We start from the raw sequence: 12,429 nt of genomic DNA, 5'->3' as shown, positions 1-12,429 counted from the left end.
CTTTTCTTTTATGTTCTATCTTCTTTGACATTGCTTTGAAACCATTCAATCTTGTGTTTCTTCATTTCAGTCTTGCCAACACGTTCGTGCTTTTTTTCGTTGCGCCGTGTCTGCTTCCTTGGGGAATGGTGGGCAATTGGGCTAATACTCTATCGGATTCTAATGATGTATGTGGACACGGGGTTTAAGGAATGTAAATATGGGAGGCAGAACCTGGGAAAAAAAAAGAATACAATGCAGTTATGCATTTTTTTAAAGAAAGAATCAGCGAACGGCCTGCGCCTTGTACAAGAAATTATACATGCGAAGATTGACATGGTATCTATTGTATCATATACAAGCCGAGATGAAACTTTTAGGCGAAATCAGAATCCCAAACCGAAATCATCAGGGCTTACTTCGTCCAAATCAAGAAGTTTATCCCACTCAATTCTCAACTCCTCCATTTTCTGCCAGCATTTTCTCCCCAGCTCCTCAAAGTCTTCCTTCGCCTCCGCTGTAAGGTCCACCGCGCCTCTTTTGCGCCGACGCAACCGATCCTCATCCACAACAGCGGGGCCAACGACACCACCATACCCCCACCCGTCAACTTCAGTAGATGCCGGAGTATCCTTGCCAAGCCAGTTGCTGGAGGAACCCCATTTCGCTCTGCCACCACCATTCTGCCGATACAGCGACTCAGCCGTGTCCAAGACAGACTGAGCGGACAACGCCAGCCACACAGGAGCACAGGCACCCAGATAAGTCGACACCGTATGCCAGGGGGACCCAAGCAGCCGGGCAAGGAAGCCGACGGCAAGCATTGAGTAAAAGAGCGGCCAGGCGAGCGGGATGATACTCGTACCACAGATTCCGGGGTGAGAGAGGTACGTGTTCGGGGCCGAGTTATCGTCATTAGTTACTTTAGGTCTTCCAAATCCACTGTTATATGTTCTATTATCATCGACGGAATAGAAACTCTTCACGAAGGGCTTGGTACTGGGGAGATCGGCCGTTAGCGCCAAGACGTCGGTCAACGCCTTGGAAGATTCGTAAGGTGCGGAAGTCCGGAGACCCTGAATGTCGTCGATGTCGAACATCTTCACCGTGGCTTCTATGCTTGAGACCCAGATGACGCGGCCACGACCATTGGGTTGTCCTGACCGCCGCAGCAGGGGCATGACATTGTGCGCTAACATGTAGTGGCCAAAGACGTTTGCGCAGAAGACGGAGCCCAGACGGGGCTCTTGGGTTGCTAGCGTTGTGGTCTGGTAGTCTGTTACCATACCAGCGGGGGCGATCTTGTATGAGGGCCAAGAAACTTCGTGGACGAGGTCGGTGAGGATGCCCCAGGTGGCTCGCGGCCAGTTCAGGGCTGACCAGCCGCCAATGCCGGCATTGAGTAAGATGGCGTCGAGTTTGGGGCATTCATCATTCAGGCGGCGGGAAAGGGCGCGGACGGAGACGAGGTTGTTTAGGTCTACGCTCTCCGGGATGAAGTTTACCCTTCTGGTGGGGGAGGGTGTTGCGGAGGTTTTGCGGAGATGGTCCTGGAGGCGGAGGAGGGTGTCGTTTCCTTTCTTGGGGCTTCGGGTAGTGAAGATGACGGTTAGGGATTGGTTCGTGCGTTGAGGAGAGCTGAGGAATTCATCGACTAGGCGGCAGCATATCGAGAATCCGAGACCACTATAGATTGAGTCAGGGAGCTGAACGTGATATAGGGGCTGATTGGTGCGGGAGATGAGTTGGGATTTGCGAGTAGAGGGTGCGATACCTGTTTGCGCCAGTGACAAGGATATAGACCTTGTCCTGGAGATCCTCGTCCGTTCCGTAATTGAACATAATGGGCCACTTGTTGGTATGGCATCCGTCGGGAGGAAGATTGATGGAGGATGGAGATAAGTGAGATTGAGGATGTTGTTCCTGTGCGCTAGGCCTGACCGGGATTAGCTCCCTAACCTTATGTGTGCCTGGATTGGGGGGTTCATCCAGAGTACTAATCAAGTAACTTCCATAACAAACTGAAGTAGAGAACCATTTCTCTATCGAGTGACACACTCGATTTTATACAGATCCTCTTTCTTGCTGGATGAGTTTCTACACATATGGCAGGGTCTCTATATTTTAGCAGAAAATGCTCGTATGCTTGAGAAGTATATCAACGTATCCTGGGCTCAAAGGACGCCTCGCTATGCTTAACAACCACCTAACGTATTTGATGTCACAATTTGCCCGGAAGCATAACGGTTCAACGCTACAGAGAATATCGGGCTGGAGAGGCTCATAAGGGGATTTGTGTCACTCTGTGTTTGATGGTATGTTGTGGATAGGAACTATCTTGAGCTCCCAGATTACAGTCTTCTATACTCCATTGATAAAAAGGTTTGGCATGTTGAAGCGTACTGGATCCAGCCTGGCGCGAAATCACCTTATATAAAAATCTCGATATTCACTGCCATTCAAGAGCAGGAGGACATCTTGTAATTGACAGGTCTTGTTCACTGTGCCTGGAGTGGGAGAATACCGCGTCTTCACTGAGTGCTTTCACTAATATTAGCTTGGAGAGATCAATAGGGAAACCACTACAGAGTTTCGAGCTGCGACCAAAGACCTCCGGGAGGCTGTCTTGAAGAAAGCCGATATGGTTGTTGCCACTCTCTTTACTCTTAGACAGTACGCTGTATACTCTGTGATCGATCCTGTGGATTTTACTATAACCGAGTGATGCTGTTACTCGTAGATCACCGTCAGCTAAATCCCATCAAGCTGTTAAGCACGACAGGTAATTCTCTACGTGTTCAGTTAAACCTCTCACTTTTCTGCCGTCTGGTATTTCCTGGGCTGGCTGTCCATATGCTAGAGGTACGGCATTGCATACACCCCAATATCTGTGCGCCAGTCAGCACAGTATTCTACGACGGCAAACTCCAAGACGGTGCAGATATTGGACATATACACCGCTCGGGATTCACCGAGGATATTATGTTCTCATGGGTTCCGGCTTACAAGAATCACAGCGCGCCAACCTGATTCAAGAAGAGATCCTTACGATTTTGGCCGCTATGATAAAGCGCTCAAACACAGATAGATTAGAGAAACAGGTTTTCGCCCCTGTAAGCTACCCTTTCCTAATGCAGAGAAGAGCAATAGGGCAGATAGGACTGAGTCTACGCCATGTCGTGGTAGGTGATATTATTGTCATTCATGGGTGAATGCCACGGGCGAATTCTCATTGCATAATTCGATGAAGACAAACTAGCGATTCACAAGTCGAAAGTATATCGGTTCTACAGTGGCAATCGGGAGTCTTATCTATTGTTCCTGACTTATCTGGCCGCTGAAGAAGGTCCAGCCGATACTTTGACCTTGTTATCGAAGCAAGGCACTTGTCCTTCTTAACAGGCGAAATAGGTCCAGACAGCATGTTTCCGATTACTGGATCACTGTGGACAATTGGCTGTCTTCTTGGGGGGGGGGAGTGCTTGCTTTAATACGGGCTAGGCAAGCGATAAGTTCTAGAGAAAATAGAATTACAAATTGAACTTTACCCTTAGGATCATTAAAGGCCCCACCCCGAGCAACGTATACTTATTCGTAAAAGGGGATAGCAAGATGCAGAAAATAGAAGGGCCGGCTAAATAGCAAGAATACCTCAAGTTGGTTCGAGCCCAGGAGCCGCCAAAGGGTGGGAAACAGCGTCTTCATCAGACTCCGGCTCCACTCGCATTCATCAAGGGTGATACAAGGTCTCCTGCTTGCCCTGATGGCTCATCGCTTGGATTGGTAGAGGCTCTGTTGGGAGCTACAGGATAACTTGCACTGGCATTGCCGTCCGGGACATCATTATTGACGCGCCTCCTTCGCTTTGGCACTGTCGGCGCGTCCGGCATCGAGATACACTCGGCCCCAAACAGCTCACAGTTCATGCAGGGCTGCCTATCGGCAGGACATTTCAGCTACAGGTTGGTGCAGTCAGCGACCACAGTTGCATGGTTGTCAAAGGGGTTGAATTGCAGTGGTCCGCATTACCCGTTTTCTTGCGGCAATAATCAGAAGCACGGCGAACTCGCTTTCTGATGCCAGGTGCTGTGGAAGTACTCATCCTGCTTGCTCGTGTCCATGGAAGATAACGATGAGAGAGGAGGATATTTTATTGCGATGCTCGGAGGCTCTCGAGGTCACATGCTTTCACAGCATGAAGCCACAAGCCCACTAATCAAACCCAAAGCTTGGATCTTGGTCTTCCCAGTGATCTCGCATGAGACTTGAGACTGAATAGGATGAGTGGACCGGGGGTTGTCATTTAATTTGATGGGCATAAATGATTGGTGCCCACGGAATTTAATACTTTACTTGGCGCCAGGTCTACTTTTAAGATGACACATAGATGTTGACCTTGAACATTTCTTGGTGCACAGGTGTCCTCTCCCTTAATCGCACACCATCCGGTTTCGAATTGTCTCGAGCCCATTCAACTCAACTTCAACAACATTCTGACCCTTCAGGAGCCTGTCAGACATGAATAATCCGATGCCTAAATCATTATATGAGCACCATAGCTTTCCCTGAAACAGAAGGAAATACGAAAAGAGCAAGCAAAACTCACCGCTAGGGGTTCCTGTTATGAAGAGGATGCTTTCGCAGAGAATGATCGGGGTGCATTCCAGCGGACACAGGACCTTGAATGGAAGTGATCGGTCGAAGACCTCTGTGGGTTCTGCACTGGGAGCCCACCTTGACCACTTTTGTCTCTGCACCTGATGACTTTAGCCCGTCAAAACGATTCCCTTCCAACATCGTGATCCCCCCCCCCCCGCCGGAACATGGATAGCATGTCCTAGGTATAAAACAATCATCGCATCCGGGGGATGTCGTCTAACCAGGGCTTTCGACCCAGGCTCCACAGGACCCCAGCTATCTACAAGCTCTTGAGGAATATCTCATTAACCTCCTCCGGAGTTGCCGCAAACCCTAGAATGTGATGGTCAGGCCGAACGGCCAGGAAGCCCCAATCACTCGTCAACCGACGATGCGCGACCAATGCCCGTCAACATCAGAGAAATGCCGCTCCAACTGCCAATACACCAGTGGCACTTGATTGGGTCCCTCTATGATTGTTGGTACAACCTCCTGACTCGGTGATGAGAGGACACTAAAGGCGGATCAGTCAACCAAGTCAGGCGTGGATATCGTCACCAAAGGACCACTGGGCGCTAATGGTGTCCTGGGGGACTTTTGCTTTTCAGGGTTTGACATTGTACTGCTCACCATCTCACAAATCTTGAATGATACGGAATTGGTTGTGGTCACTAATCCCACCGTTGACTTCCGCCACCGGTCTTCTTTCCGAGGTATACGAATCGAGTAGGGTGTCAGACTCTACAGCTCATCCCTCCTCCACGGCATGAATCTTCCAAACTAGGTCATGTACGTCGGCGAACCTGTGTTGACCCCGAGGTCACCCGCGTTGGGGAAGGTGTGCGCCGCGTCACCCAGCAAAAACGCACTTGAAAATGCAGGAGACCTGTAGAAGTCAGAGATGCGAATGGGCGCCTCACAAGCGCAAGTATTGACTACCTCGTAGTCCACCTTCTCGTCAATAGCCTTAAAGGTGAAATGGGGGCGACGTTAGTTACAATGGGAGAGAAAAGCACTCACTTACTTTGTCCATGACACTTCAGCAATACTCTTCGGGACATTAAGGGGAATGCCAAAGGCGGAACAGGCTCGTGGGTGTGCACTATCGTACGCGAAGAGGTGTGTGCTGTTGATGTGGATTCTGGACCCGGCAGCACGATTGAGGACCTCCAAGCAGATAACACCAGAGCCCTGGGTGCAGCCATAATGAACGTGACTAGACCCGTCTCCAGCGTGTGCTCTTGAAGATATTCCTCGAGAAATATTGAAAACTATCACTAACTTGATAATTAAAGGTAATAATATTCAGTTAAGACATCCTGGTGGTTTCGACCCTAGAAAGATATATTAATAGATAGTTTGCTGTTCAAACGTCGCTCCTGAGGAGCTCTTAGTTCAGTGGTTTCCCAAGCAGAGTTTCAGTAGGTAGATAGAATCAACAATATTTTCCCACCACACCGACATTCCAGGGGGGCACTGAATGGAATACCAATGGATTCAAGGGATGCCAGTACTGAGCCTGAAGTTTGAAAATAGTAGCCAAGCCATGTATAATGTAGATATTAAGGCCGCCAGAACGATAACGGTAAGGAAGTTATATCCCAGTCGACTCCCGAACCATCGCCAGGGGATGAGAAGATCAACATAAGCTACTACTTCCCGGGCCACTCTCATCGCGGAACAATACACTGTGTTGTCGTAATCCAACAGCGGCATGGCCGGAGTAGCAACGGCATATAGCTCAAGAACAACGTTCTCATTATTGAACAAGGTACCTCCGACTATGCAAGCCCGGATGCGCGGAGAAAATGGTCTCCTGTATATACTCCGTATCTGGTCTCGAGATCATCGATATTCCCACATGCTCTAAACGCATCGATGATGGCTATCCCTGCATGCCTCTTCTCCTATCTGCAGCTGCGAACTGAAAGAGTTAGATTGCGGTTACTCGGGATAGCCCCAGCAATCGGGTCCGGTTCCCAATACCTACGGGTCACTTGAGGATGCTTAACCATGTCGTATGGCTTCCCTTCCATGCTACCATGAAACAGGAGAGACAAACATTTGCTACTGTGACATTCGACTCGCCACGTTATCAGATGCTCCAGCGTATAACTCGCTCCCAGCAAGCCACATACAGCTCTACCCCTGACATTAACTGATGTAAAGGTCATCGTAGTATTGGCCTTCTAAGCGATGTACCGACAGTTAGGTCAGTTCTGCTATAAGGGGGAACGAATGCTGGTTAATAATATCGGATCTTATGTCTGTCAGCAATCGCGCTTGACAGCGAAGATCTCTGAGCACAAATCGCTGCCAGGACTCCTCCCAGGGATGTGTTCACACAGCACAAGAACGACTCATAAAACATCGGGCGATATGAATCGGTCCCCGGCTATAGTATTCTACTACATATACTGGGGGCGGTCAGCGTGGATTGGATAGCGTATACACCTCGTTGTATCATTCCGACCGATGGCTTAATAAACAGTACAATGCATAGTTAGTTAACTAATTCTAATCAAGGCATTACATATGACTGAAATCATTTCTTGGGTTGGGACAAGACCAAGCCCTACGCACGGTAAATGTGGTACCCCAAAAATCTAACATGTTAGCACGTCCGTCCACGAGGTACTCATGAAGTAAAGATCCACATAGCGACAGGAGCTATGGAGGTAGGTGAAAAAGAGGGAAAAGGAGAAGAAAACAATCCAATAAATTCAAAAGCCAAACCAGGGACCGAAGAACTCTACGAACAGCTGGTGGTCATTATCAAAAGCCAATCCGCCAAGACTACTAACCAAGATGCAATATCCACGAACGAGAAGGAGTGAAACCAAGGAAGTCTGGCCATCGATTCGGAAGCCCATCAGCATAGAAGCGAGGCTACGTGCATAAAGAACAACTAGCTGGATGGAACACAGCCACTCCGAAGGAGGATCCATGTCAGCACGAGTTCATGGCGGATGGCTAAGAAACTTAGTAGGCTTGGTTAATAGTCTGGATGTCAGACGAAATGCGGTCTTGTTTGTAATTTGGGCTATTTTGATAGTTATCAGCACTTCGAAATCAATCCGACTGGGCCGGGGGGGGGGGTGCAGGGGAGAAAAGGAAAAGAAGGCAAAGAGAAATCAATCAAAATTACCAGTCATGAACAACTAACGATCACACATGACTGACTGACTCAGTGAGGAGCCTCAAATGCCTCGAATTCCACAGGCATCCAATGTTTCTCCGCGAAATCCCGCGAAATTGAGTCTGGAGCCAGTGGCTGCAAGGGGGCCAAAAATTGAAAACCGTTACCACAATGCTGGGGATTCGACCGAATACGACCATACACAATGAAATTTGAAGGAGGAGAAAATCAAATCAAATCAAATCAGAAAGGGAAAAGCCAAGGTGCTCCATGGGGACTTTCCTACTTGCCCACTGACTTGCTCACCGACAATTGTTCGGTGGGATTCGGTGTTTGAGGTTGAATCTTTCATTCAAAGGAACTAATTTCAGGCAGATGGTGAGAATAGTGCAGTGAATGTGATTGATTACTACTGATTAATTACGGCTAGCTAGTAGTTGCTGTCATGGTTTCTCGATTGAACAGCCACAAGGTACAGGATTCGATGGCGTGTGATTCCACTCTTGGCTCCATAGGGCCAATTCGACGTTTTATTTTTATTTTATTTTATTTTAATTTTTTCTTTTTTCTTTTGGAACTACTGTACCTATCATCATCCGATCATTGATCTTTCTTAATTTTTATTTTTACTTTTTCAGTATGCAATCGTCCACCTCCCCCCCCCCCTCACAAGCCCACCCGGGCCGTTTTGACTAGAGTACGACTACTACTACTAGTAGTAGTAGTGTGTCGACATGGATTGTAGTGGGAGGTTGCGACGGAAAACATGCGAATCGGAGATTTTTTTTTCTGGGCGCCGCCCTATCGAACGTTGCATGGAACACACGTATGTATGTATGTATGTATGTCTTAACACCGCCAAAAACCATAAGGCATACCTCTCCATTGCTTAGTTTCTCCCTCCCACCACCCCCCTCCGGCCTTATGCACGATGAAGCAATTGGCTGGTTTCAAGGGCGGAGTAATCCTACGATCCGTGACAATGCCGCGGTAAGACTGGATTCCCAACTTCACTCCAATGCCAAGGGACACATGATTCTGTGATTTGAAACCGATAATGCAGTAGTCGCAAATGGAGAACATGGTCCGTCGAGCGTCTAGTCGACTTGCGGGAAGGTGCTGCGAGTCATATGCGCATCTGTGGAGGAGTGAAGCTGATTGCCGTACTCCCGTACTAGTCACTTCTCATTAGCTCATAAGCTGGCTGCATTGGTATCTCTGTTCCTACTTCTACCAAGATGGTAAGGTACCCTGGGGGTCGACGTGCAGGAGAATTTGGATCTAATGATGGGCTGCGGCAGTCGGTGAATGGATCGCTTCATTCCTTTCCGTTTCCGCGTGTGACAAGGGAAACTCAAGCCCACCCCTCATCTTATTTTGAACGACTGAATTCAGAAGCAAAGGCGATGCGGGGTATGGGAGGTTTAACTCACCTGTGCCTGTTACTCGGATATGCAGCCAATGACGCCCCGATCTTCAGTCGATAAGACCCAAAGAAGAGACGGGATGGAAGGGGGATGATAAACGAGTCAAGGGTAGAGGATGTTGTTTCCTTTCCTCAGACTGGTACATCATTCAGCATTCGACCTCAAGATCCAGGGTTTCCTTCAGATCCTTTCCTATTCAAAACAAAAACTTGAGAGGACAAGGTCTGGGGCTGGACTTGGGAACCTCGACTAAACCCCACTAGTGCGATGGTCAGTAAATCGGTCAGTTAACTTCGTCCGCTTGGCGACACCATTACTAAAGATACATACATTAGTTAGCTAGTAGATAGAGAGCTCTCCGTTCATCATCTACGTTGATTGTTGGTTTCTGGTCTTGGGGTTTCTGGGCCACGCGCGTATCCATCGCCCGCAGCTCCAAAATCCCCTCATACGATCGATCGATTACGAATCTCTGTTTAGTCCATGTCAGACTCGCTACCACACTGTTGGAAAGAGTGTGTGGCATCAGCCAAGCTCCTTCGACTGCGTTGATAGGCAGAACTTCAAGTCCATAGTGTTGGCAATCATCATGGCAATTTGAACAATACGAGGGCCAACAGACTTCAGGTCAGGGTTGTGATTTGACACATGACCCTTTTCCTTCCCCTCCCCAAAAGCTATGCAGTGAAGTGGACTGCAAGAGAACCAATGACCAGGTCGTTGGGTTTTACTTACAGAGGAAAAAGCTGCACCAGTCGCAGCACAATGACGTTGTAGTCCTGGCCCCATGTATTCCATATTGGCTTATCTCTGTTTGGTTCTAGTTCTTGTTTATCAGCGGCTGCGCCAGTTGACGACAAGTGGACGAGGGTAAACTGTAGGAAGCACTAACGTGTTGGATCCACTGCCCATGCCCAACGCCAGGTTTAGTTCTACTCCGTACTATGCGTACGGTTGTCAGGCCATTCGTATTCCTTTATTCTTTTTTTTATTATCAAGTTTGCAGCCTACACTTTACACTTTTCAAGATCTCTTGGTGGATAGCAGGTATACCATGCCACTAATGACGTGGATCCCAAGGGATGATGGTCGTTTCATTAAGAGGAGAATATACTGGAATTCGTATAGCACGCAGAGCTCATAGCGGACAATGTGACGCAACGTAAGGTAACCTCTACATACATCTCATGACGGTCTACGTGGATCTGGAACATGTGTGATATGTGGAGAACTGTGTTCGTGTCATCCAACGTACAGCATCGGCGTATAATCTTAGATTAATCTAAACTATCGCTGCATACGGAGAAAAGCACAATATGGTACCTACAGGTAGATTAGATAGCCTATCATAAGACATCATTGGAAAGGAAGGTCACAGATGATCTTCAAAGGCCAGGCTTACGATAGTACTGTGTATAGGCCGATTCTTTCCACTTAGGGGACCCCACGGCGAGAATTTATACCTACCCACGAGACATTGTGATGATGTTCCCTATTTGATTTTCCGCCAGCTCGTATAAGGCTTACTTCTTGGTTTTTGGGTTTACCCGAGGATATTGTATCTACCGGGGGGGGGGGGGGGGGCGGTGGTTAAACCAAGGAAGGGGAAGAGTGGTACGCTAGCAAGAAGATCATCTGGGGAGCCCATACTATAAACAGCTGCGTAAGTACTCTGTACATACATACTCCGTACATGCGGATGTGAATAAATATATGTACGTACATACGTGCTAGTCCAGTACCAGGAAATGCACGACAGAACTACGGAGTAGAAAAGGAAGAAAGGAGATGTGTATAGGGAAAATATCCCGCAAACAAAATATTGTCCCCTGAGGGTCTTTCACTTGAGTAGCGGGTAATGACTGGAATCTCGACGAGACGAAAGTCTAATTCCCCAGAATGACTGGTCTATCAAAAGGATCTCAATCCTTTCAGTGGGGACGGATTACGACCCTTCATGGTCAAGATTCTACGATCCCGGTATAACCAAACCATGTTCTCCAGTCAAAGCTAGTTTGGTAGAAAGGTCGCTAAAAGCCGTCTGGGTACGATTCTTAGTCTCCACCGTCATGCATTTGCTCTTCCCACCCTTACGTAGCCCATCGCTAATATTGGGATCTACAACTCACCCCAGATAGGATTCAAAGCCTCATGGGTCTTTTTTTTTATTTTTTTATTTTTTTTTACCTCTCTTAGTAATCCTTGTCGGAAATAGCACAGGTATGGGTCTAAATGAGGATATGGTGTTGTATTAACTACCTGACTGGCTGCTGAACGATGTGGGTAGAATTGAAAGCCATGGGGATCGAGGAGAATGCGATGAAGGGTGGCTTCGGTGTCCAGCACGTTCACCGCAGCTGTAAACGCCATGCAGTGATCATCATATGTTTGATTGTTCTTCAATCACGACAATTGTGACCCCTCAGTAAGTGGACGGCCTTGACTCTAGATTGCACTTGTCTTCCTTCTCCCCATGCCCTCGGGTGGAAGTATCATCCGTCTGCTGGCATCTTGAAGTCAACCACGTGGGGGTTGAAGCTAAGGAGCTGATGTATCCGATGCGGCCTCTAAGAATGAATGAGAAATGGCTTCATTCCAACTCTCTCGGGATTTAAGTTTCAATTTGATTGCCAATTCCTGGGATCACACCATCGTACGGGGTACAGAGTTCCTAATGGTATCACAATCTGATCTCCAGTGTACATTGAAGCAGCCCTCAGATCTAGTACAAGGTAGCGAACATCTCCAGTCACGTATCAGTACCTAGTACCTAGTACATACATACGTACGTACGTACGTACGTACGTACACACGTATGTAGTAAGTACCTTCTAGCTTCTCGGCAATGACGGTAATAACCCAGCGGGACTATTTCGGGGGAGATAGAAATCTTACACGCCTCCCCAGGCGATACTTACTAGGTGAGAAGCATGCAATTACCTACTCGGTGGTCTTCTTCCTTCAAGTACTACTTGTACTTGCACATCCAATGAGGCATGAACATTCGGATGCACTCCGTATTGCTCTCTCGTTATTAAAGTGTATCCCTTGCTTATGATTGTCCTTTCTGCATTCTTAACTCTGTTTTCTGGGCTCTCCTCATCTAATTCGCCCACCGTCCTGTCGACGCCCTCCTATGTACCAGGTCGTTTGCCTACTATAGGTATGTACCAGGGTCTGCCTCAGTCCGTCGCTTCCACTGGGCTCTGACAGGCGCTTGTCAACCGTCCGTACCCTAGTGGTGGC

The 12,429-nt window shown here is 48.0% G+C and overlaps 1 protein-coding gene across 1 annotated transcript; it reads right to left on the bottom strand.

The window, feature by feature from the left end:
- Nucleotides 1-365: 365 nt before the first annotated feature.
- ABOM_011566 (3-keto-steroid reductase) lies at nucleotides 366-1,821 on the bottom strand (the record flags this gene model as incomplete). Its single annotated transcript, XM_022538694.1, has 2 exons — nucleotides 366-1,665; nucleotides 1,754-1,821. 2 exons carry the CDS (start codon nucleotides 1,819-1,821, stop codon nucleotides 366-368), a joined length of 1,368 nt encoding a protein of 455 aa, XP_022384153.1.
- Nucleotides 1,822-12,429: the final 10,608 nt, after the last annotated feature.

The sequence above is a fragment of the Aspergillus bombycis genome (assembly GCF_001792695.1).
Source record: "Aspergillus bombycis strain NRRL26010 chromosome Unknown contig00144, whole genome shotgun sequence".
Lineage (NCBI taxonomy): Eukaryota > Fungi > Ascomycota > Eurotiomycetes > Eurotiales > Aspergillaceae > Aspergillus > Aspergillus bombycis.
Note: the sequence above shows the minus strand (reverse complement) of the source record. Positions and strands in the feature narration are given on the sequence as shown.